The 22,365-nt window shown below is 38.6% G+C and overlaps 1 protein-coding gene across 3 annotated transcripts in view; it reads left to right on the top strand.

Moving 5' to 3' along the window:
- The first annotated feature begins 2,792 nt into the window (after positions 1-2,792).
- Positions 2,793-22,365, top strand: part of PARN (poly(A)-specific ribonuclease) — a 135,474-nt gene continuing 115,901 nt past the window's right edge. Inside the window, exons 1-12 of one of the 3 annotated variants that reach the window (XM_039885385.1) lie at positions 2,793-2,951; positions 3,413-3,490; positions 4,797-4,876; positions 5,354-5,421; positions 5,506-5,587; positions 11,927-11,987; positions 15,452-15,617; positions 16,301-16,366; positions 17,089-17,127; positions 18,098-18,140; positions 19,181-19,261; positions 22,307-22,363. In XM_039885385.1, coding sequence (XP_039741319.1) covers positions 2,933-2,951; positions 3,413-3,490; positions 4,797-4,876; positions 5,354-5,421; positions 5,506-5,587; positions 11,927-11,987; positions 15,452-15,617; positions 16,301-16,366; positions 17,089-17,127; positions 18,098-18,140; positions 19,181-19,261; positions 22,307-22,363 — 840 coding nt within the window. In that variant the 5' untranslated portion in view covers positions 2,793-2,932. Of the gene's footprint in view, positions 2,952-3,412; positions 3,491-3,987; positions 4,010-4,796; positions 4,877-5,353; positions 5,422-5,505; positions 5,588-9,119; positions 9,333-11,926; positions 11,988-15,451; positions 15,618-16,300; positions 16,367-17,088; positions 17,128-18,097; positions 18,141-19,180; positions 19,262-22,306; positions 22,364-22,365 lie in introns of those variants that run through there. The other 2 variants (XM_039885386.1, XM_039885387.1) reach the window with 2 other exon arrangements.

Here is a 22,365-nt window from a genome sequence, read left to right as displayed (position 1 = left end):
ATTGGCAATGGCCTGTGCTAGTGCTGGGAGTGTGTGAATTCATTTTCTGGAAGATAATCTGGTAATAGGTATCATCATTTTTTAAAGTGTGAAAGATACGTAATAAATTTACCAATTTGACTCTTTTAACAGTACAGTACACTGGTATTAAGTATATCCACGTCGTTACGCAACCTTCATCACCATCTCCAGGACTTTTTAATCTTCCCAAACTGAAATTCCATATCCATTTGACACCTTCCCATGGTCCGTACCCCCAGCTTCTGGTAACCACCATTTTACTTTCTGTCTCTATGAATTTGACTTCTCTATCACGTACTAGAATCATACAGTGTTAGTCTTGTGGCTGGCTTATTTCACTTAGCATAATATCCTCAAGATTAATCTTGACTGTAGCCTGTTAGAGTTTCCTTCTTTTTTTAAGGCTGAATAATATTCCATTGTGTATGTAGGTCACATTTTGTTTTTTCATGTGTTGATGGACACTTTCCACCTTTTCGCCCTTGTGAATAATGCTGCTAATAACATAGGTCTACAAATAACTGTTCAAACCTCTGCTATTAATTCTTTGGGGTTCATGCCCAGAAGTGGAATTGCTACATCATATAATTCTGTTTTTAATGTTTAAGAACCACTATACAGTTTTCCATGGTGGCTGAACCATTTTACATTCCCATCAGCAGTGCACAAAATTCTAATTCTCACTCAATGGCTATGAAATGGTATCTCATTGTTTTGATTTGTGTTAGTGATGCCAAACATCTTTTCATGTGCTGTTGGCCATTCGTATATCTTCTTTGGAAAAATGTTTGTCTTTTGTCCATTTTAAAATTGAATTGTTTATTTTTGAGTTGTTGAGTTGTAGATATTCTTTATATATTATGAATATTAACCCTTTATTAGATATATGATTTGCAAATATTTTCTTCCATTTCATAGATTTCTCCCTTTTCACCTTGTTGTTTGACATACAAATGTTTTTAATTTTGATGTAGTTCAAATCTATTTTTTTCTTTCGTTGCTTGTGCTTTTGGTGTCATAGTCAAAAAATAATTGCCAAAACCAGTCATGAAGCTTTTGCCTTATGTTTTCTTCTAAGAGTCTTATATTTTCAGCGCCTACATTTAGGTGTTTGATGTATTTTGCGTTATTTTTTATATGGTGTTAGATAAGGGTCCAACTTCATTTTGCATGTGGATAGCTAGCTTTCTCAGCACCATTTATTAAAAACAACATCCTTTCCCCATTGTATGATCTTGGCAGCCTTTTTGCAAATCATATCAACATATAGGCAAAGGTTTATTTTTGAGCTCTCTATTTCAGCGGTCCCCATCCTTTTTGACACCAGGGACCAGTGCTCCCATGTGAATCTAATGCCAGATGATCTGAGGTGGAGCTGAGGCGGTGATGCTAGCGCTGGGGAGCGGCTGCAAATACTGGTGAAGCTTCATTTGCTTACCTACTACTCACCTCTTGCTGTGCAGCCTGGTTCCAAATGGTTCGTGGCTCCAGGGTTGGGAACCCCTACTCTATTCTATTTCATTAATTTCTATGTCTTTCTATATACCAGTGTTAACCAAAAACACAGTTTTCATTGCTATAGCTTTGCAATAAGTTTTGATATTTGTTTAATTTAAAAGTTTAAATTTAAGTGGCTATATGTGGCTAGTATTTTACATTTAGGAGTTTTTAAGCTGAAACAAGAAGACAGAGAGACATTTTAAACTTGAAGTTTGACTACTTGTAATATTGGTTTTTCCCCTTCCCATTCTAGCTGAACTCTAGAATTCATATTCACTCTTTACTTCTCATACTAGGGTGGTGGGCATAATTACCTGTATATAAATTTCTGTTGACTGACGCAAGGAAAAAAGAATTTGTTGTGGGACCTGGTGTGGAAAATATGGCCAGACTCTTATTTGTTCTTTAGAGAACTTAATAGTTGTTTTTTTTGTTTGTTTGTTTTTTTGTGGGGGTTATCTTTTCAAAAAGCAGAAGTATGTATCTCTCAAACCTAAGAGTGGTAAATGCAGGGAAATGTGACAGCAAGTCAGCACTCTAATCATATCTTACACGTATTTACATAGTGCTTTACAATTCACATACATCATCAGCACTGATTCTCAACCCTATGTAGTGGATGAGGCAATTGAGGTTTAGGAAGGTTGAATACATTCCAGACCTAATTAGATGGCAGAGTTAGCCTTTGAAAACAAGTCTTCTCACCAATTTCATAGTTGGCTTTTGTGAAAGACCAAGGTGAATTCATTCACTCAACTCATGTTTATTGAGTTGGGCATCTACTGTGTGTCAGCCTTGTAGGCTCGGGATCAAGGGCAAATCCCAAAACTGTTAGGCAAGACCTCATCTGTTTTGCTCGCCATTTCCAGTGGCTAGTACGGTAGATAAAGTCTCAGCTTTGCTTTCTCCATTATTTCTTTAACCTCCCTCCCATTGTTTTTATTGCTTTTTCCTCGAAGAGATTATTGTGCTCCCAAGAGGCAAGTTTGATTCCTGCATGACTTTCCCCTCTTCCCCCAAGCTAAGCTCCAATGGGGCAGGGCCCCTGTCTTTTCTGTTCATCACTGTATACCCCACTCCTTTCAGAGACCTAGCACGTAACAGGAAACCAGGAAATATTCGTGTTAAAGTGAATGCCCCATGCCCAACCTCACAAGTTAGACCAACCTTGGGGACTTCGGTAGCGATGGCCCCCCACTGCATCCCAAGAAGGGAAGGGAGCCCCACCTTGGCCCCGCCCCTCCGTGACGCAAGCACACGTGACGCGCGCCGGCGCGCGCTATTCCCGGAAATCACCGTCGTGGTCTCCGGCGCTGCTGTCTCCGCTGCTGCCGTGGTGCCTGCGGAACTCTTGCGAGTGCAACGGCTGAGGCGGGACCGGGCAGGGCCGGTGTTCCGGCCACCCTGCAGAATGGAGATAATCAGGAGCAGTGCGTGTCCTCCGTGCACATCCCCGCGTCCCCACGCCCCCCTCACCCGGCCTTTTAGGCCCGGACCGCGGCCAGCGGGTCTGCTTGGCGGGGCCTGGGGCTGAGGTAGCCCCTCAGAGGTTTGCCTCCCTGAAGCCTGGGCACCTCTAGGGGGCTTGGTCCTCTCTGGCTTATGCACCCCTCAGGGCTTTGTTATCTTCCTGCCCGTGCACCCCTTAAGGCCATGTTTCTCTCTGGTCCTTGCACCCTCAGTCCTTGTCTCCCTTTGGCTCATTCACTTCTTGGGGATCTAACCCCCTAAGGCCCGTGCATCTCTCGGGGACTTGAATGCCTTCTGTGTATCCCTCCAGGAGTTGTCCTCCAGCCCTACGCCTTAGGAGCTCCTCTGCCCTCTCCCCTTAGGATCCCGTGGGCAGGGAGACGGGACCCCGGTTCTGAGCTGCTTCTCGGTTTCTCCGCAGATTTTAAGAGTAATCTTCACAAAGTGTACCAGGCCATAGAGGAGGCGGACTTCTTTGCCATCGATGGGGAGTTTTCAGGTATCCCTCGCTTGCAAGATTGAGGCTAGCACCTTGTAATGCATAGCCAAAGATCCTCCTGACGCCCTGTCCCTGACTTCGTCTTGGGGACCCCTTTTCCCTGGTTATAGCCTTGGGCAAGTTTAATGAGTCAACATTTCCTCCTAAACGTTTCAGAAACGAGAGAGACGCGGTGGGTTTGTGATTGTTGGAGCTCTGATAGTTGCAGATGGAGATTACGGTTTTGGTGCTGCTTAGAACAGTTTGACAGATGGTAGAAAGCTTGAGAGTTAGGGTCAGGCCTTTTGTTTATGGTAAAATATACATAACATAAAATTTCCCATTTTAATTAGTTTTACAGTTAAGTGGCATTAAGTACATTCACATTGTTGTGCAGCTGTCTCCATCCATCTCCAGAACTTTTCCTCTTTCTTAACAGAAAATCTGTAGCCATTGAACAACTCCCAGTTCCTCCCTCCCCACTACCTCCTGCAACCACTGTTTCTGTCTCTAAGAATTTGACTACTCTAGGCATTTCCTGTAAGTGGAGTTTTACAATATTTGCCCTTTGTGACAACTTTAGGGTCAAGCTTTTGCAGGTAAATGAGGGTATTCCTTTATGCATTCGTGGACATGTTCGTTGCCTATTTTGGCATGGGTGTATGTGTGTGTAATACTTTACCAACATTTACAATGGCAAGACTAATTTTAAAATTGTTGAAGTCAGTATGAACAGTTGGATTTCTTTGGGATGGATAGCCACTTTCACTGCCTGATTTTACATGTTTAAAAAACTCTAAAGGAATCCATGCTGGGTAAATATGATTATTGACTTTAATTAAACATGCCCTTTCTAGTTGGAGCCAGTTCCCTGGGAAGCTAAGAGTTTTCACCAGAAATAGTGTTCTCTTGACCTTGAAAAAACCTTTCATTGTATAGATGTTACTCTAAACTGTTGGCTGAGACCGGGACTCTAACAATAATATACTTCATGATTTGTTGACTTCTGATTATGCATTAATCTTTTGAAAGTGGCAATTTATTTAATCATAGAAAGTGAATTCTTAAATCAGTACTGTGTTTTGAAACCTATTTTAGACACTGGGACTGCCCATTCTCAAATTGAAACATTCGTATGGCGAAATTTGTTGTTACAGAGTATAGCTTGATGGCCAGTGAAATTAATGCTAATTTTGAAAAAGTGAAGAAGCACTACCAATTAATTGTAATTCATAAGAATATGAAATTATAGAACCGTTGAATAGTTGACTGACATTTTTACATTAACATTTATTGACAAGTTAAAGATTTATTTCTTAAAATCTAGGAATTAGTGACGGACCTTCAGTCACCGCATTAACAAATGGTTTTGACACTCCAGAAGAAAGGTATCAGAAGCTTAAGAAGGTAAGAGAATGTACTAGAAAAGAAATATCTTCCCATATCGGTCCTCTTTATGTTGAATTATAGAGAAATATAATCTTTAAACTTGCACGTTAACTTCTCGATCCCAGCTATTAAATGTTACTTTGGTGTTATTTAAAACAACAGTAAAAATAATTGTTTGCTGGAAAGCATTTTGGGGAAGGTTTAGTATTTCCAATGCTAATTTAATTTATAGGAAATAAAGTATGGTTATATTAATCATGTGTAAATAGGCCTAATATGATTCTCTGGATGGTGGGTAGGTGCTTAATTGGGAAAAATATTAAGAAATGTATATAAATTAATAACACTTTTGCTACGTATTCTGTAATCTGTTTTAATTGGAAATATCCTGCCAAAGTCAAATTGATAATCAGAAAACCTGCCTGACTGAGAATACTGTTGCTCGCATGGAATACATGGTGCTGTTTTGACAGATGTTTCATTTCCCTTTTCCAGCATTCCATGGACTTTTTGCTGTTTCAGTTTGGCCTTTGCACTTTTAAGTATGACTACACAGATTCAAAGTAGGTTATTTTAACGAGAGGTGGGACTTCTTTTGTTGTGGCATCGCGTAACACCCTAAATCTCCTTTTATGTTATTTTCCCAGGTATATAACAAAGTCATTCAACTTCTATGTTTTCCCGAAACCCTTCAATCGATCCTCACCAGATGTCAAATTTGTTTGTCAGGTTAGTGGAATAATTGTGTGTGGTTTTTTTTTCTTTTTTTTTTCTGTTATGAATTGCTGATGAGGCAGTGTGAACATGTGGGATGAGAATTCTCTTTACCATTTGATTCTGTCCCTAACCCTGGGCTCTGGGCAAATCATTTCACCTCTCCGACCTTCAGTTTTAGGGTTGTAGATTAATGACACTGCTTTCTCATTTACTTCAGAATAAATTAAGGAATAAGATGCAAGAGATAAGCACATGGGAGTGGGAACATGAGCTTTATTGTTAGTAAAACTGAATTTGAGAACTTAGCTTTGTAATGTGTTTCTGTTTGGGATTTTTAATATCATATACCTACATTGAATCTATAGATCAGGACCAGCAGGCTTCTCCGCAGGCCGCCCCTCCATCCCTCTCCCATTCTCCTTGTATGCACCTCCAAGGGTAGAGCTTTATTTTCTGGATGAGTAGAGTATGTGCATGTCTAAAAAGGGAGAACCCAGAGGGGGCTAAACTACATACACTCAGTTCCTCAGTTCCCACACTCATCAATCAGGAAAGAGAGGGTGGAAAAAGACTAATTACTGTTTCCTCCTGAGGAGAAGAGGGCTTACTTTATGAGCCAGCAGAAGGATAGGGGACATTCCTCATCAGAACATCTTCTTTAGGGTTGTGGCAGACACTCAGCAAATACGTTTTTTGTTTTTTTTTTCTGGCCTCTTTGTAATCTTTTGTAATGGATAAGGAGGATGTGAATCAGTGGTATATGCATATGTAATTTAAGATGAGTGTTAATCTTTTCTCCCTTATAATCTTGTGCCCTAGCTTCTCTCCCAGTAACAACACTAGCTCATTTGAGTTTTCCCGACTTTCCTCTCTCCTGCATGTAAGTAGCAATGCAATTAAGAATGCCTGAAGGGCAGGCCTCTGAGTGACTGAGTCATGTCACATTCTTTCTGTAATAAGGCAGGATATAAGCAAGTGAAATTGAGAGTTGCTCTCATTATGCCTGGGGCCGAAAAGGAAAAGTGAAGATAGTTTTGGTCTTGTAACCTGTTTTCTTAAATTAGCAAGTAAACCATAGTTGTTATTCTCTTTACCCTGCAATCAGTTAACAGCTATTCATGAGTCACCTTAGTATAGGATACTTAATTAAACAGTATTTGTAGATTTTCACTGAGGAAAAAATAGGCTGAGTTTGGGAAATGTGTATGGCTGCAGTTTTCCTGCAGCACCAGGAGAAGACGTTACTTAAGGTAGGTTCCATGGCTTTAGCCAGGGGTTAATCAAACGAAAGCAAAGGGTAGCAATGAGACCCCTTAGGGATGATACTCTGTTTTAAAGGCCAGCACGAAAAGCTATTTTAGGAAATGTGTTGGAAACAGATCAGAAGAACTCCACCCATTCATTGTACAGAGCCATTTGGTGGCCACACCTGGAACACTCCATGCAGTTCTAGTTGCCACCCACTCCTTAAAAAAGAAAAAGATGTAATAGGTTTGAAGACAGGCCAGAGAATAATGTCTGAAATGGACAGTGGGTTAAGAAGTCTGTAATTCTCTAGTTTGAAAAAACAAAGGCAGAGAAAGGTTTAGACTCAGTATGTAAACTTGTGATTCATGTGGATCAGGTAAATGATACTATTTGAAATGATACTATTTGAATTTTCTTTCTTTGTCCTGCATCTGAAGTGGTTTTTGTTTTGTTTCAAATGCTATGACTGCAGCACAGCTGCATCTTACAAGAGAGTTAGGATCTATCTAGAGTTAGCAAGTTGAGTGAGAATTCTGTGTAGTCCAGAATCACTCTTGAAAGGGACTTTTCACCCTTAAAGCAGGTGAGGTTTAGGGGTAAAACAACCTAATATGTTCTGTGAAAAATAAGTGTCTACACACAGAGAGAGATGTTCACACAGTAGGCAGGGACGGGTACACTGAGAACCACATACACTCCCAGTGAGTGTCCCCATCCAGGGGAATGGCATCCAGGGGAATGACAGGCAGAATAGCATGGCATTTACATTGCTTTCATCTCTTTTTTTTTCTCCTTCATTTTTCTGACTGAACATCTATAATTGAATTCATGGAAGATAATACATACATGGTTGTGAAAAATCAAAACATTGCTATTATCTATAGAGTAAAAAATTAGCTTCTTTTTTTTTATGCCCTCTTTTCCATGCTACTTCCTTCCCCATTTTCACTCTGTTTTTCTAGATTTTATATTTTAATTATGTATTTGCATATATATAATGGTAGCTTTTTTCTTCAATATACACAGAATCCTAATATTCATATTTTATATAACTTTCACTTTCTACTCTACACAGCGTCTTCATATTTCATAGTATAGATAAGTGTAATTTATTGAATTGGAATACAGAAGCTTTCCAGTGGTTCCCTGTTTTAAACAATGCTATAATCAACATTTAAGTGCAATATATTTTTGTGACTATTTAGGAGTATTTTTATTGTATAGATTTCTTAGAAGGGAAATTGCTGACTCATAGGACATATGCATTTAAAATTTCAATAGATACCTCAAATTGTCCTCTCAAATTTCTTGAATCCTAAAAATGGTACATTTCACACAAATCAAAGGTAGTGGTTAGTAAACCACAAATAGATTTTGTTGGCTCAAAAGATTTTAAAAAAATTATAGTAAAATAACATAAAATTGACCATTATAAGTGGTTTTAAGTTCAGTGGCATTAGTTACATTTACATTGTGCAACTTAAAGTGTGTTGTTTGAGTGGAAAACATGAGAATAGATGAATGTTTGACTCTGAATTGTTAAAGAGAAGGAAGTTGGGATTTTTTGGACTCTAGTGACAGAAGGAACAAAAATGCTTTCTCTAATGCATTATTATTTTTTTAATTATTTTTTTTGAGTGTGCCTAAATAAAATTTTTTTGGAATATAGCCATATTTATTTACCTATTGTCTATGGCTGCTTTTACACTACAACAACAGGGTTTTCATGACTGAGACCAGATGTGGTATTTTTATCACTTCACACTGCTGCTGCACACTAAAAATCACTGTAACACGCTTTTACTGACAGCATTTCAAGTGCCATGCAGATCACCATACTCGGACATTTTATTATTTTATCACCAGGATATACCTGTCAAATTGAAAAAAAAAAAAGTAGACTTAGAATATTCCATTTTTAAGGTACAATGAAGTGTGGATTATTTTGTTATCAAATTAGATGGCAAAACATTATGTTTATTGTGCAACGAACCTATATCTGTGCTGTAAGAATACAACACATGTCGACATTACCAGACCAACAACTCATCACAATATTACCAAATCACAAAAAAATTCAGAAAATTACAAAAATTAAAAGCTATATCTCATAGTAAAATTTCACAAAAATAGAAAAGAAAAAAAGAAATGAAGGAAATGAGGCTGTAACCAAAGTACATGTCCAAGTGACTCATTTCCTAGCCATGCAAGAAATTTACTGTTGATTGATTTCAGCAGCAGAAAAAAATGTATCCAGAAAAAATAATCCTGTTTAAGACCATTAGCCTTTGGGTAAGAATAGCTGCTTAAAGTGTTGAGACCACTGGGAACAACATCAATAGTCAAATTTAAATTATTTCGTGAAGGCAAATTATTTTGAGTGGTTTTCCTCAGCTCTTAATAAGTCAGACAGGTTTCAGGATACTGTTCATTTGTTCCTGTTTATTCAAGGAGTCAATGTTTGAAGTGGCTGGAGAATTAGCCTCTCTGAATAGGCTGCATGAAACAGGTGAGAATATTTTGAAAAAGCTGAGAAAACACTAATTCAATGCACCTGAAGGGAAATCAGCTGTGTTGTGTTACAACTTATGGAAGTAAAAACAGGTTTAATTTGATAGGTTTACTCTTGTGAAAATGTATGTCTGGAAAGGTCTTTATTTCTCCATCATATCTGAAGGAGCACTGTGCCGGATACATTATTCTTGGCTGGTAGTTCCTTTCATTTAGTAGTTTGAATATTTGATTCCACTCCTTTCTGGCTTGTAAGGTTTGTGCTGAGAAGTCCGACAATAATCTAATGGTTTTTACTTATAGGTTACCATCTTCTTTTCTCTGGCTGCCCTGAGAATTCTTTCTTTGTTGTTGATTTTTGATAATTTTAATACAATGTGTCTTGGAGAAGGCCTTTTTGGGTTGAGATAATTGGGTGTTCTGTTGACTTCTTGAATTCCAAGCTCCAGCTCATTCCTTAGATTTGGGAAATTCTCATCAACTATTTGTCTGAAAATGCTTTCTAATCCCTGCTCCTTTTCCTCCCCTTTGAGAATGCCCATTATTCTTACGTGTCTTCTCCTGGTGGAATCAGCTAGTTCTTGTATTTCTTTCATTATTTTTCATTCTTTGGTTTCTCTCTTCTTCCTTCTGATTTATTTCTAGATTTCTGTCTTTGATATTACTGATGTTTTCCTCCTTTTGGTCGACTCTATTTCCCAAGCTTGCTATTTCATTTTTCAACTCTTGCAGTGTGTTTTTTATCTCCAGAAGTTCTATTTGGTTCTTTTTGAGAGTTTCAATCTCTTTGCTCTGCTCATTTAGTTGTTGTTTCAATTCCTGAAATTGTTGCTATGACTTGTTTTGGAACTCACTGAGTTTTTTCAGAAGTACCATCTTGAATTCTCTGTCAAGTAAGTCGCATATTTCTATGTCTGTAAGCTTATTTTCTGGAGATTTTCCTCTTTCTTTCTGAGCTGCCTTGTCACCTTGGTTGTTCATGGTGTTTAATGGCCTATTTCTCCACCTGGGTATTAATGGAAGTGTTTTCTGCTTCTAGAAGGAAGATTTATTATATAAAGGTCTCTCTTTAGCCTGTTGCAAAGAAGGCATTTTTATTTTGGTTTCCAGTAGGTGGCGTCTAAGCTTCTTGGAACCATGTGGTAATTCTTATGCGCAGATCCCATGCTCAGAAGTGCTCTAATCCATTTTTCAGTGCCTCTGTCAGTGATGGAATATTTAGGTGGACAGAATTATAGGAATACTCAGGCATGGGAGACAGAAGGAAGCTTGTGGTCCAAGCCAGAAAACATTAGGTCTTGTTTCAGAACAGGATAAAAAGGGAAGATGTGGGGGAAAGGATTGCTTGTTTTAAACCGTAGAAAACCTGGACATGAAGGAAAATGATGTGCATGTACCCAAGTGTGTGTATGTGTTTGTATGTGTATCTGTCTGTATTAAGATTGCTTTTTGATATCCCACCATATTTTAAAAAGAATTTGTGTTGGCTATAAAGATACATGTGGTATTTACCTTTTAAGATTAAAAAAATGAAAAATTGGAAGGAAAATGAAAATATTACTATGATATGATTAGGACACAGAATTTGTGCCAAAGAAAGTCTCAACTATTTGCTTATGAGCTTCCTACAGCTCCGAAAAGAGAGAAACACACAATCTATGGCCATAGGATCAAAACAAACCAGGGCTCAGGAGAAGTTCAGCTTTGCTCGGACTAGAGACCTCACATTCCCTCTTCTATTATCATAAAGAAATCATTAATGTAGAAAACCTTGTCTTCAACCATATCTCTAAATACTGTAATGAATACTGTAATGAGTTTAATGGGATGGTATGATGTCCCTCCATCTAGACTAGTTATACAATGTCAAATTACAATTCAGGAAAGGTAGGTCTATGAGGGGCCAGATTAAAATGAGTCAGAATCATCACCATCTCATGTTCTGACTTACAACAAGAGTAAAGTTATAGCTGAAGTAATGTTTCCGACTCTTCCATCAGTTTGAATAAGAACTATGTGATTGTGCCATTCTTGTGTACTTTTTGTAGTATTATTAATATTTTTATTTAAATTTACTTATATATTTCAACTCACTCTAGATTTGAATTATGTTCGTTTAATAAGTCTTATTACTGGGAACTTTTCTCTGTTTTGATCTCGAATGCAAAGAATATCCAATTAAGAGTTTGGGTTTTCAGAATCTAGTTTGAAGTGGTTATTGATGTCTATAGCCTGCACACATGAGCTACCTTAAACTTGAACCTGGAGTAAGATTATATAAATACATTATAGTCTCCTAGTCAGTACAGTGATCAGGAGTTTTCTGCCCGTTGGGAGAATTTATGTTCACCAAGTAAAAATTTCTTAAATGTCGTAAAACAAAGGATATTTCTTTTTATAAGAAATAAAGGAGCAGAGTCCAGATAGTTTAAGTAAATTAATGGATTGTTTGCCACTTTGGAGTAGAAATCTCTTGATTTCTGACCTTTGGCATGTTGGTTCCTTGCCTTATGGCCTGTTTACTCTCCTGAGTTACTTCTTCGCTTCCGTTCACATACCTGCCACTAACATCACTGTTTATTCTTGTTTCAGAGCTCAAGCATTGACTTTCTAGCAAGCCAAGGATTTGATTTTAATAAAGTTTTTCGCAATGGTAAGATTATATGTGACTTACCTTTAGAACTTGGATTTTGTTGAGAATTATCTTTTTGCACCTGCTCTCTGAGAATCTCAGATTTCCAGTACATCATGTGTGGTCTTAGAGTTTTAAAAACAGTTTTGTTGTGCCTTTTTTTTTTTTAAAGCCTGCTCATCCATGAACTGAGTGGGGAGTTGATGCTACTTTCTTTAGCTTTATTGAGGCTTCTCAGACTCCTGATTTTATTGAGTGGCATTTACCTATAGTTGATGTGAATTAACTCCTTATACATAGTTATAGAATAATATAGTTATTCATATTTTATTCTATGTGACTTACTTGCCTAACAGACCACCTGTGAGGGATGCTTCCCTGTTTCCTTTCAGTGAGACAAATGGTATGGTATAGTACTTAAAAAGTAACTGTATTCCAGTAATCCTGTAATGATAAACTCCCTTTTTTAATTGGTGCTTGTTTTATAATTGGAGCTGGTTTCTCCATTTTATGGGAGGAAAGAAGTCTGCGTAGACTGCGCACCAGCTGTCTTGTTGTGATAGGCTGCCGAGCACCCTGAGGAAAGGACTGCGTCTCATTCTGTACCCTCGCTGTGTCAGGGAGGTGACTATTAAATATTTGATGAATGCATGTTGGACATTAGGGCACACCAGAGTGGTTTTCCTTCCCCTATTCATTTATTTCCCAAAAAGTGTTTGGAAAAGCCTCTGGTTTTCCCAGCAGTATTAAGCACCTGCTGCTATAAGGTCAATAACTACTTTAAATTCAACTATTCTCCTAAATTGGATTCTTTTCCACGGTGAATGTAGAATTATTGAGTGAGGTAAGGAAGGAGATTTTTCTCATCAAAAGTGCTAGAACCTAGACTTCAAATAAATTCTTTTCCCCTCAGCATGATCTCCTTAGGAGGCGGGGAGAACCCAGGCCCTACTGTCTTTTAATTGCTTCAGTGGTGCTGCATCATAATTTCTATTGACTTTGATTTTTGGAAATACTAAAAAATTTTGGAGCCCAAACTACTTAACATAATGAGTAAACCAACTGAGTAACACAATTTGGGTATATAAAATAATTTTTTTCCTTTGGCTCTCATACTTGCCTCTGAAAACCATTATATAAAATACAAGCACCAGATGCAATTAAAACACTCTCGGAGTAAGTGCAAAATCTTTAGAAGGAACTACTTTAACCAGAATCATATGCATATAGTATAGTGTACAGCTTGATGGTTTTATTTTTGTGAAAGGAGAGAAACAGCCAAATTGGAATGCTCCTCATTCTCATTTTATATTCTGACCCTGCATTCCTCTCAAACACAGGTGGTTTTACCCCTCTCTTTTCATATCTCCACCAGGCAGTGGTGGGTATCCTTGTTTCTCCATGCCAGTTTCAGACTACTTGCATGCCTTCTTCTCAGGAGCCACAGTTCTTCTCTGGGCTGTGTCACTCAGCTGTGCCACCCCTCTGTCCGCTGACATTGTGGGCATGGCATTCATCGACAGCCTGGGTTTTGGCTCATTGCCTCCCTCCCTCCTGCCTCCCTCCTCATTCTGGGCGACTTCAGCGTCTACAGGATGGCCCCCGGATGCTCTCTCTTGTCTTTTTCTTGACCAGGTGATAAGAGCACCATGGCTCTTATCACTGGTAGCTTCACCCGGCTTCAGCATTTCTCGTTGAGAGCACTACTTCCTGTCCTCATTCGATCACTCCAGTACCTCTTTTCAGCAGTCTGTTGACCTCCATTGCTTTTTCACTGTTTCTTTCCACTCTCCTCTCTTGACTTCCCTCCTTGTCTATGTGGTCCATCATATCCTTCCTTCCTTCCTTTGTTCCTCTTTCCCTCCATTGTACTTGCCTAGCAAGGTCCCAACCCTGGTTGGATCTGACTACCTACCCTCTTTGTTTCCGAGCATCTGAATATTGCTGGAAAACATGACACACCTGAGCTAATTTGTCACTTTAAATTCATGAACACAAGCTTCAAATAAACACTCAGTATGCTCAAAAATCCTACTTTTCTGACTTAGGAATTCCAGCTCTCTGGGATGTCTATTTTTAACTGTCTCTTTTTCTAGACCTCCCACCCCACCTAATGACCATGTGTGAAAATAAAGCCATCAGAGAAGAGCTGCTTCATGTTTGCACCACCAAACCTCTGTCTGGACCCAGCCTTTTTTGCTTATCTCCTTTACAGCGGCGTCTCTGTGCCTGTCAACAGCCAGTCCCTGTCTCTTGGTCCAGCACTGGCCCCTCCAGCTTGCCCTTCTCCCTTCTGAATTATTTTCCCTCTTTACTGTGTCGTACCTGTCCACATTTGTAAACATGCTTTAAGTATAGAGGTTCTTAACCAGTCCAGGGGCTGCCTTTCTTCCCCCATGTAGATAGAATTCAGGAGTCTGTGAACTTGGAGGGGAAGAAATACACATCTGTATTTTCTCTAACCTTGAACTGAATTTGGTAGTTTCTTCCATTATGAGTGTAGGCAAGAACCCCAGTAGCGGAGTTTAATTGTTTCTTGACAAATGGTGATTTTCTAATTCCATAATTGTTTCTACAAAGTTCACTAGTGTCTTATGGCTTTTAAGACCGCCGATATCCTGCTGATGCCTAAATTTCTATCTCAACACCTTTCTCCAGCACTATAGGCATATATCTGTAACTTTAATTTCCATATACCCTTAGGTGATTTCCTATATCCAGAAGGTAGCTTTTGCTTTTCATCCTTGGAGCCCCATACCTATTCTTTCCTAGTTTTTAGTAAGTGGCCCTATCACCTTCCCAATTGCTTAAACCTCAGAGCATCATTTTCGATTTTGCCTTCCCTTTATCCCTCACCTCCAGTATATCAGCGAGTGCTAGCTCTTCTATCTCGATAGAAGATATGTCTATAGTCTAGTCAGGGTACAGACTATGGCCCACTGCTTATTTTGTAAATAAAGTTTTATTGGGTCATGCCCATTCATTTACTCACTGTATGTTACTCTTTTCAAGTTACAAGAGCATAGCTTAGTAGTTGCAGTAGAGACTCCCATATGACCCACAAGCCTAAAACATTTATACTTTTTCCCCTGCTGGAAATACTCTTCTCTTAGCTCTTTGCATGTCTGGTTCCTTCTTATCCTCTGTAACTTCCCTCCCAGTGGCCTTCTCTGGTCCTGGCTAAAGTCATTCCCTTCACTACAGAGCAGGATGTATCTACTTTGTTCACTGTTTGATTCCTCAGTGCCTAATACAGTTTCTGGCATAGTGTAAGTGCCAAATGAGAATTTGTTGAAAGATGAATGAATGAATGATGAAGTGCATGAATAAACAAATATTTCAAAATCATTTGCTTTTTCTCTTGACTTTTTTGAGATATATTAAATATGGTCTTTCCTGAGTGTTTTAGACTCTTTCATTTGTTAAATAGTTTTTATGTTAAAGAGTTACTTCTGCTAATATGTTCTTTTAAAACCTATGTTTAGGGATTCCATATTTAAATCAAGAAGAAGAAAGACAGTTAAGAGAGCAGTATGATGAAAAACGTTTACAGTCCAATGGTGCAGGAGCTCTGTCTTACGTATCTCCTAACACGTCAAAATGTCCTGTGACGATTCCTGAGGATCAGAAGAAGTTTATTGACCAAGTGGTGTAAGTTTCTGAACTGAAACCAGATGTGCACTGTGTAATGGGTATTAGAGCAGGACTGACATCCGTATCTCTAACCTCGCTGCACATACGTAGTACACACGGCGGTGTGATGTTGTGAGTAGCGGAGTTTAATTGTGGCATATCCAGATTTGTGTGACAATGGCACATTGTAAATGGGATTCTGTGTACTGTACTTAGACTTGTCACGTGTCACTGGGCAGACCTTCTGCATGGACCAAGGACCTGACAGCCACTGTCCAGTTTCTCTGAAGGCAGAGGAATCAAATAGACCCTTCTAGATATTTGCAACATATGCATGTGTATTTCTCTCTCAGTGAAGTTTCTGATGAGCAAATGTGCCCTTGGAGGTGTGTCTAGTCTTACTTAGTTCACTTACCAGTATAACAGCTTTACTAGAAGAGTAAAAATTTAAGTCACTTGTATTGATGAATCCTTGAGAAGTTGTCACTAATTCATTAGTAACAATAATAACAAAAAGAATGTGCCAAGATAAATTATTTTTCTTTAAGCCTTGTTGCATGAAAAAGTTATAACATGATTGGATAAAGTTACATTGTCATGTGTTCTTATATTTAGATAGATTTTGAGTATGATTATTCTGTTGGTTGATGACTTTTTTCCATAAGGGTATTGATGGTCATGTTTTTATTCTAATTTCTCAGAGAGAAAATAGAAGATTTATTACAAAGTGAAGAAAACAAGAACTTGGACTTAGACCCATGTACCGGGTTAGTTGCCTTGAATCTTTTTACATGTTCTTTTTTTGGGAAAGGTAGATGATTTCCGGCATGGGCTACATTTGGTCTTTTAAAAACACATTCATAAATAGTCTTTTTATTACAGGTATGTTCCCAAAATTTAAGCACTAACTTTAGCATTGACACAGTGAAGGTGACAGTGTATTGAGACACTGAAGGAATGCTTTGTCCTGTCCTGGAAGAGAAATAACTGTTGTGCAACTTTGGCTTAAAGTTATGCTCAAGAGTGGCCTAACTTTTCACCTTGAGGAGTGCTTAATACACAAAGGCTTCAGAAGAGAAGGATTTACTGTCAGGCGACTTCTATCTTTTTAATTTTTCTTCATGGTAAAAAACATCAGCATTTCAAAGAGTAACTTAAACATTCTACTTTCCTTGTACTTTGTGACTATCTTGTACATCTGTCTACCTTAAACTCTTTTTATAAAACCACAGGAAGTAATACTTTGGTTAGACAAGAACTTCTACCTCTTCTGTAAAGGCAATATAACGATATTAAAGAACATTTTAATGAAGACAAATGGGGAGGAGTCCTCACACCTGAAACATCCTGCCTCTTTTTGTTTGCATATTTTCTGTCCCTTCTAATGAAGTCTCTTTTAGAAATTAAATGTCCTTCCCAACCAATGCTTGGTCAGTTAGGATTTCTTTTTAATGAGCCAAAACCAATAACTTAACTTTTGTTTTTGTAGGTTCCAAAGAAAACTAATTTATCAGACTTTGAGCTGGAAGTAAGTGTTTATATGATATGCAAGAGCTCTGTGAGGGACCTAGGGTTTAAAAACTGAATATAATCTCTTAGCTTTCATTTCATTTTTAAAATTCTGCAGGACTTGGTGGTTTGACCATACCACGTTCTTGTACAGTGCTTTATTTCCCCCTGTTTTCTTAAGTTGAATACCCACTTAATTAATTTTCTTTGTTATTGCTTCTTAATAGATACTTTAAAGCCTTTTAAAATTTCTTTAATTATCACTTTGGCTTTGTCTCTTAAGTTCTGGATTTGTAGTGTTTTTGTTCTTTGAAAGCATAGGATAAAGATTTGGTTTTAAGACCTAGAAAATACTCAGCCCCGAATATTTTCTAAAGTAGGGGTTTGACTGTGGATGGGTTTCAGGAGTTCTGAATCCCCTAAAATAATATCCAAACTTTTGTGTGTGTATTTTTCTTGGAATGTTTCCTGTGGTTTCATTCTATTTTCAAGTGGGTCAGTAACCCAAAAATTGAACATCAGTTTTAGACAGACCCATGTTTGCATTTGACTTTGGAGTTCTTATTCTTCCGTTAGAATCTGCCAGTGACTTGTATCCTGGGAATTTACTTCAAACATAACAGAAAAAGGGCCGTTGTTTTTTGACCAGCCTCTTCTCTTGTCATGCTATCCTTGCTATTTATTCCATATGGGTTCCAGATTCCTTTCCTTGGTGGAGGCAAACTATCACGCCAAACTGCAGCAGAGTTACCCATCTCTATCTTCTCCTGTGTTTGCCCACGCAATCTAAACAGACTTCAAAATTTCACTTAGGAATCTAGAAGCAAGATTTGGCTATGTGGTAATGAGTTGACTGTATTATGTGATGTAAGACAAAACTATTTCATTTAATTAAATTGTAACTGTATAGTTGCTTTTAAAGTGCTTGTGGTTTTAGCTGTCTTCCTCTCATCTACTGTTGTCATATTTTTTTCTTTTCTTTTCTTTAGGTATCCCAAAGGCATTCATGTTGAGACTTTAGAAACTGAAAAGGTAACCTCAAGAATTTTCTGGGGCTAATAATTAAACACGTGCAATGATACATCGATATGTCTAAAGTCAGAATTTACTCCTTCGCTCTGCTGTTTAGGAACTGAGTAACCTTGGGCAAGCCATTTAACCTCTCTAAGTCTCATTTTTCTAGTTTGTACATCGGGGGTAAGTATGATAATGATACTATACCCATCTCACAACTTTTTTATGGTTAGCCATAAAAAAGTGGAAGTGAACAGGTTTTGTAAACTTGGAAGCATGAAAATGTTAGTACCCATTTTTATTATGGCAGAAAGTTGTGATGGTGTACAAGAACAAATGGCTCCCTGTTATATGAGCAAGTAAAATTAAATTTTAGAATCTGGGGCATATGCAAAGCTGTCATCATGTATTCCCAAGGTGCACTGTTGGAACCATGATGGGTAATGGTGGGCCGTTGGTGGGATCCCTTTGCAGAAGTTTAGAATTTTACAGTTTAGTTGTTACTCTTAAATTATATGTCAAGTTAAATAAGAGATTAATAAGTAAATTAAAAAATAACCTTGCTAGAAGATAAATCTCAAACTTTGACATAGGAAGTTTCATGGTGTGTTTAATTGATATAAAATGCATTATGTGAGGAAGAAGGTGCCAGTTATCTGACAGGTTATAAGAAAATTCAGGATTTTTTTCTTATGCTAATGAAATATGGTAGAGAAATTTTATTTGAAAACCAACTATTTAGAAACTCATATTCAAATTCAACATAATTTCTTAGTATTCATCTTGAAGAGTGACTTATTCTCATAATCTGTTGCTACTTTGACATTTGTTGGGCTCAATTAATAAACCATGGGAAAATGTCATGGAAACACAGAGGCAGAATTTTGGTTTATAATGCATCAACTCAACTTTTGGTGGCATTTCAAAATACTTTTATCGTGTTTAGCCCATGAGAGATTGTGCAGTGATAAAAACAATAACTTCTAATAATAGCAGAATTCTGAAATTTTGGGGGTAAAGTTGCTTCCAGAAAATTGTATGTTGGTTTTGTCTTTTAGAAAGAACGATACATAGTTGTCAGCAAAGTGGATGAAGAAGAACGTAAAAGAAGAGAGCAGCAGAAACATGCTAAAGAACAGGTAATTGAGTTAAGTTCATTTCCTTTGGGTGAGAAATGGTGACATAGTACTTTCTATCTGTTTACAAGTCAATTTAGCGAATAGTTTTCTCCCATAGAAGAATTGAATTGACAGAAAAGCCTAGACTAAAACAAGGGGAACTTGAGGTAAAGTATTTAGACAAAGCCAACACAGCGAGTCTGGCAACACAGTCGACTAGTCTCCCTGTGTCTGAAGTAGTCTTGGAGAACACGTTCTTGATTGTCATTTGGGTGGTGTGTCACTGATCTTTGTTGCCTGTTCACTAACATCACTGTGTCTGCTTTCAAGCACAGTTACTAGTTTTCCTGAAACAAAGTTCAGAACATGATTTGGCAGAGTAGGATGACACAGTGTTAGATTGTTGCCATCTGGAGAGTTGATTCGAGTCAGCCTAGAGGCAGGAAGACCACATAAGGTGTGGAGTAACGTGGCTAAGAGATGTCGGTGACCTAGAACAAGATAGCAGTTTAGGTGGAATCTAGAGATAGTTAGAAGGTAGAATCAGTGAGATTTGTGATTGGTGAAAGAGGAAGAGAGAAAAAGGAAGATGCTCAAGCCTGAAATTTGAGCGACTGGGTTAGACTGGTGTCGGTTCACATAGGTGGAGTGGGCTGGAGTGATATCGGGGACACAGCAGAGAGGGTTTGCATATGGGAGGATGTCAAGCTCACACATATATAAGGCACATCTGACTGATTCAACCAGGAAAGACACAATTAGCCACTGTTAGATTTAGATGGTTTATTACTAAGAGAAGGAAGATCAGCCAGAGGTGGCAGCTGCATATGGTCCTTGTCCCACACACCAAAAGACAACACTGAAACAGAAAGGGGCCAAATGACTGTGACATGAGTTGTGGGTACCCCATCACTGAGGAGCGAGTTCTAGACTGCAGCTAAGTGCTTTTGTATTCTGCAGCCCTGTACTGACAGGAACGTGAGGCAGAAAGCACTAAACCTCATCAGAATGTGGGCGGCCGTGAGAAACTGTCTGACGACAGCTTGTTAGGAGAGAGAGAGAGGTGGGTAGGAGATGGCCTGTTAGCAGCGCCTTACAAACTTCCTCCCTCCCCTTCCCTCCTGGGGTGTGTCACAGGCATAGATTAGTTGCAGCTTAAGCTTTTGCCTGTGTGGCCTATTCGCATACGTGCAGGGTCACCAGGGCACCATGGTGGAGCTGTTCCCCTATAGTGGAAAAGATGTTACATTTTGTTTTTGACCCAGTGAAGCTTGAGATATCTTTGGGACATCCATGGCCAAATGTCACAGGGGTTGCTATTGTGGAGCGCAGGAAAGAGGTGAGGGCTAGACTTTCCTGTTGTTGGCAGAGAGACCAGGACTGGGTTAGAGTACCTACAGCAAGCATGAGGAATGAGAGGAGGGCCTAGGGTGGGGTCCAGAAGACCACGGTGTTTAGATGGTGGACAGAATATAAATGTGTGTCGGGAGATCATTGTGACATGGCAGCCAGGGGAAGAAAGCGTTTGAAGAAGGGGATGTCAACAGTGTCTGATACGTGTGAGAAGTAAGGGCAAGGACTGAGACGTGGCCATTGGGCTCAGCTTTGGGAGTAGTTTTCTTTTTTTAAAATATTCTTTAAAGTTTTGTTTTTATTTTTAATCTTGGTAAAATACACATAAAAAAATTTACCATTTTAATCATTTTTAAGTGTACAGTTCTGTAGTGTTATGTACATTCACGTTGTAGTGCAACCGTTATCACCATCCATCTCCAGGACTCTCCATCCCGCAGAACTGATATGTTGTACTCGTTAAACAACAGCGCCCACTCCCCCACCTCACCCCCTGGTAACTACCATTCTGCTTTCTCTCTCTCTGAATTTGACTACTCAAAGAAACTTGGATAAATGGAATCAAACTATTTTATCTTTTTGTTGCTGTCTTATTTCACTTAGCATGATGTCCTCAAGGTTCATCCACACTGTAGCATGTGTCAGAATTTCCTTTCTCTTTCAGGCTGCATAACATCCCATTATATAGACATGCCACACTGTGTTTATCCATTCATCTTTCAGTGGACCCTTGCCTTGCTTCCACCTTCTGGCCATTATGAATAATGCTGTTGTACATGAGTGTACAAGTATTTGATCGAGTCCCTGCTTTCAGTTCTTTTGGGTCTATACCCAGAAGTGGGGTTGCTAGATCATATGGAAATTTTGTGTTTAATTTTTTGAGGAACCACGATACTGTTTTCCATAGCAACTGTACCACTTTACATTCCCACCAATAGGGCACAAGTATTCCAATTTCTCTACATCTTCACCCACAGTAGTTAGCCGTGGGAGTAGTTTAAGGAGGTAAGCAGTTTCAGTGAGGGTGACGCCAGAGAGCAGACGGCTGCAGGTACCTGGGAGTTAACCGGGAGCTACTGAGTGGAGAGAAGTCTCTTAAGTAATTTAGCTGTGAAGAGACAAGGAGAAGGGACTGTACTTGCATGACCTTAGAGTTAAGGAGAGGGTTTCAAGACAGAAATTGAGCCTATTTAAACACCGTTAGGAAGAAAACCGTTGGGAAGAGGAAACTGAGTAGGGATGAGTCTCAGAGTGCTGTGCTATAAAAATTTTATACATTTGACAAGGAATAAGTCAGGAATCATGAGAATGCTTTATTTGGTCAATCAACTGCTGAATGGGTTTCCTTAGAATTTAATGCAGTATTGAATTTGGACAGAAGGTGGCAGGTTTTAAAAGTTTGTGTTTTTAAGACAGCTTGATAGACTTGTAAATTTCAACACAAAGTTGAAGTGATGAGTAAACCCTAGGCACCATTATTTTAGTAACTAAGGGATAATTTGCACCATTTTCACATTTTATTTTCTAAAGCAGAAAAAAAATAAACATTTCACATGCAGTTGTTTAGGTCACTAGATACAAAGCATGTGAAACTAAAGCTAACGATATAAAATTTCAGTGCCTTTTTTTGTTTATGGCTAGGTTTTACCCCATTCAAAGAAGGAATATAGTACATGAATCTTTTTTGTTTGTTTGTTTGTTTTTTTAAATTAGGAAGAACTGAACGATGCCGTGGGATTCTCTAGAGTCATTCATGCCATTGCTAATTCAGT

This window comes from Pteropus medius, unplaced genomic scaffold, assembly GCF_902729225.1.
Source record: "Pteropus medius unplaced genomic scaffold, Ma_sr-lr_union100, whole genome shotgun sequence".
In the NCBI taxonomy this organism is placed as follows: domain Eukaryota; kingdom Metazoa; phylum Chordata; class Mammalia; order Chiroptera; family Pteropodidae; genus Pteropus; species Pteropus medius.
Note: the sequence above shows the minus strand (reverse complement) of the source record. Positions and strands in the feature narration are given on the sequence as shown.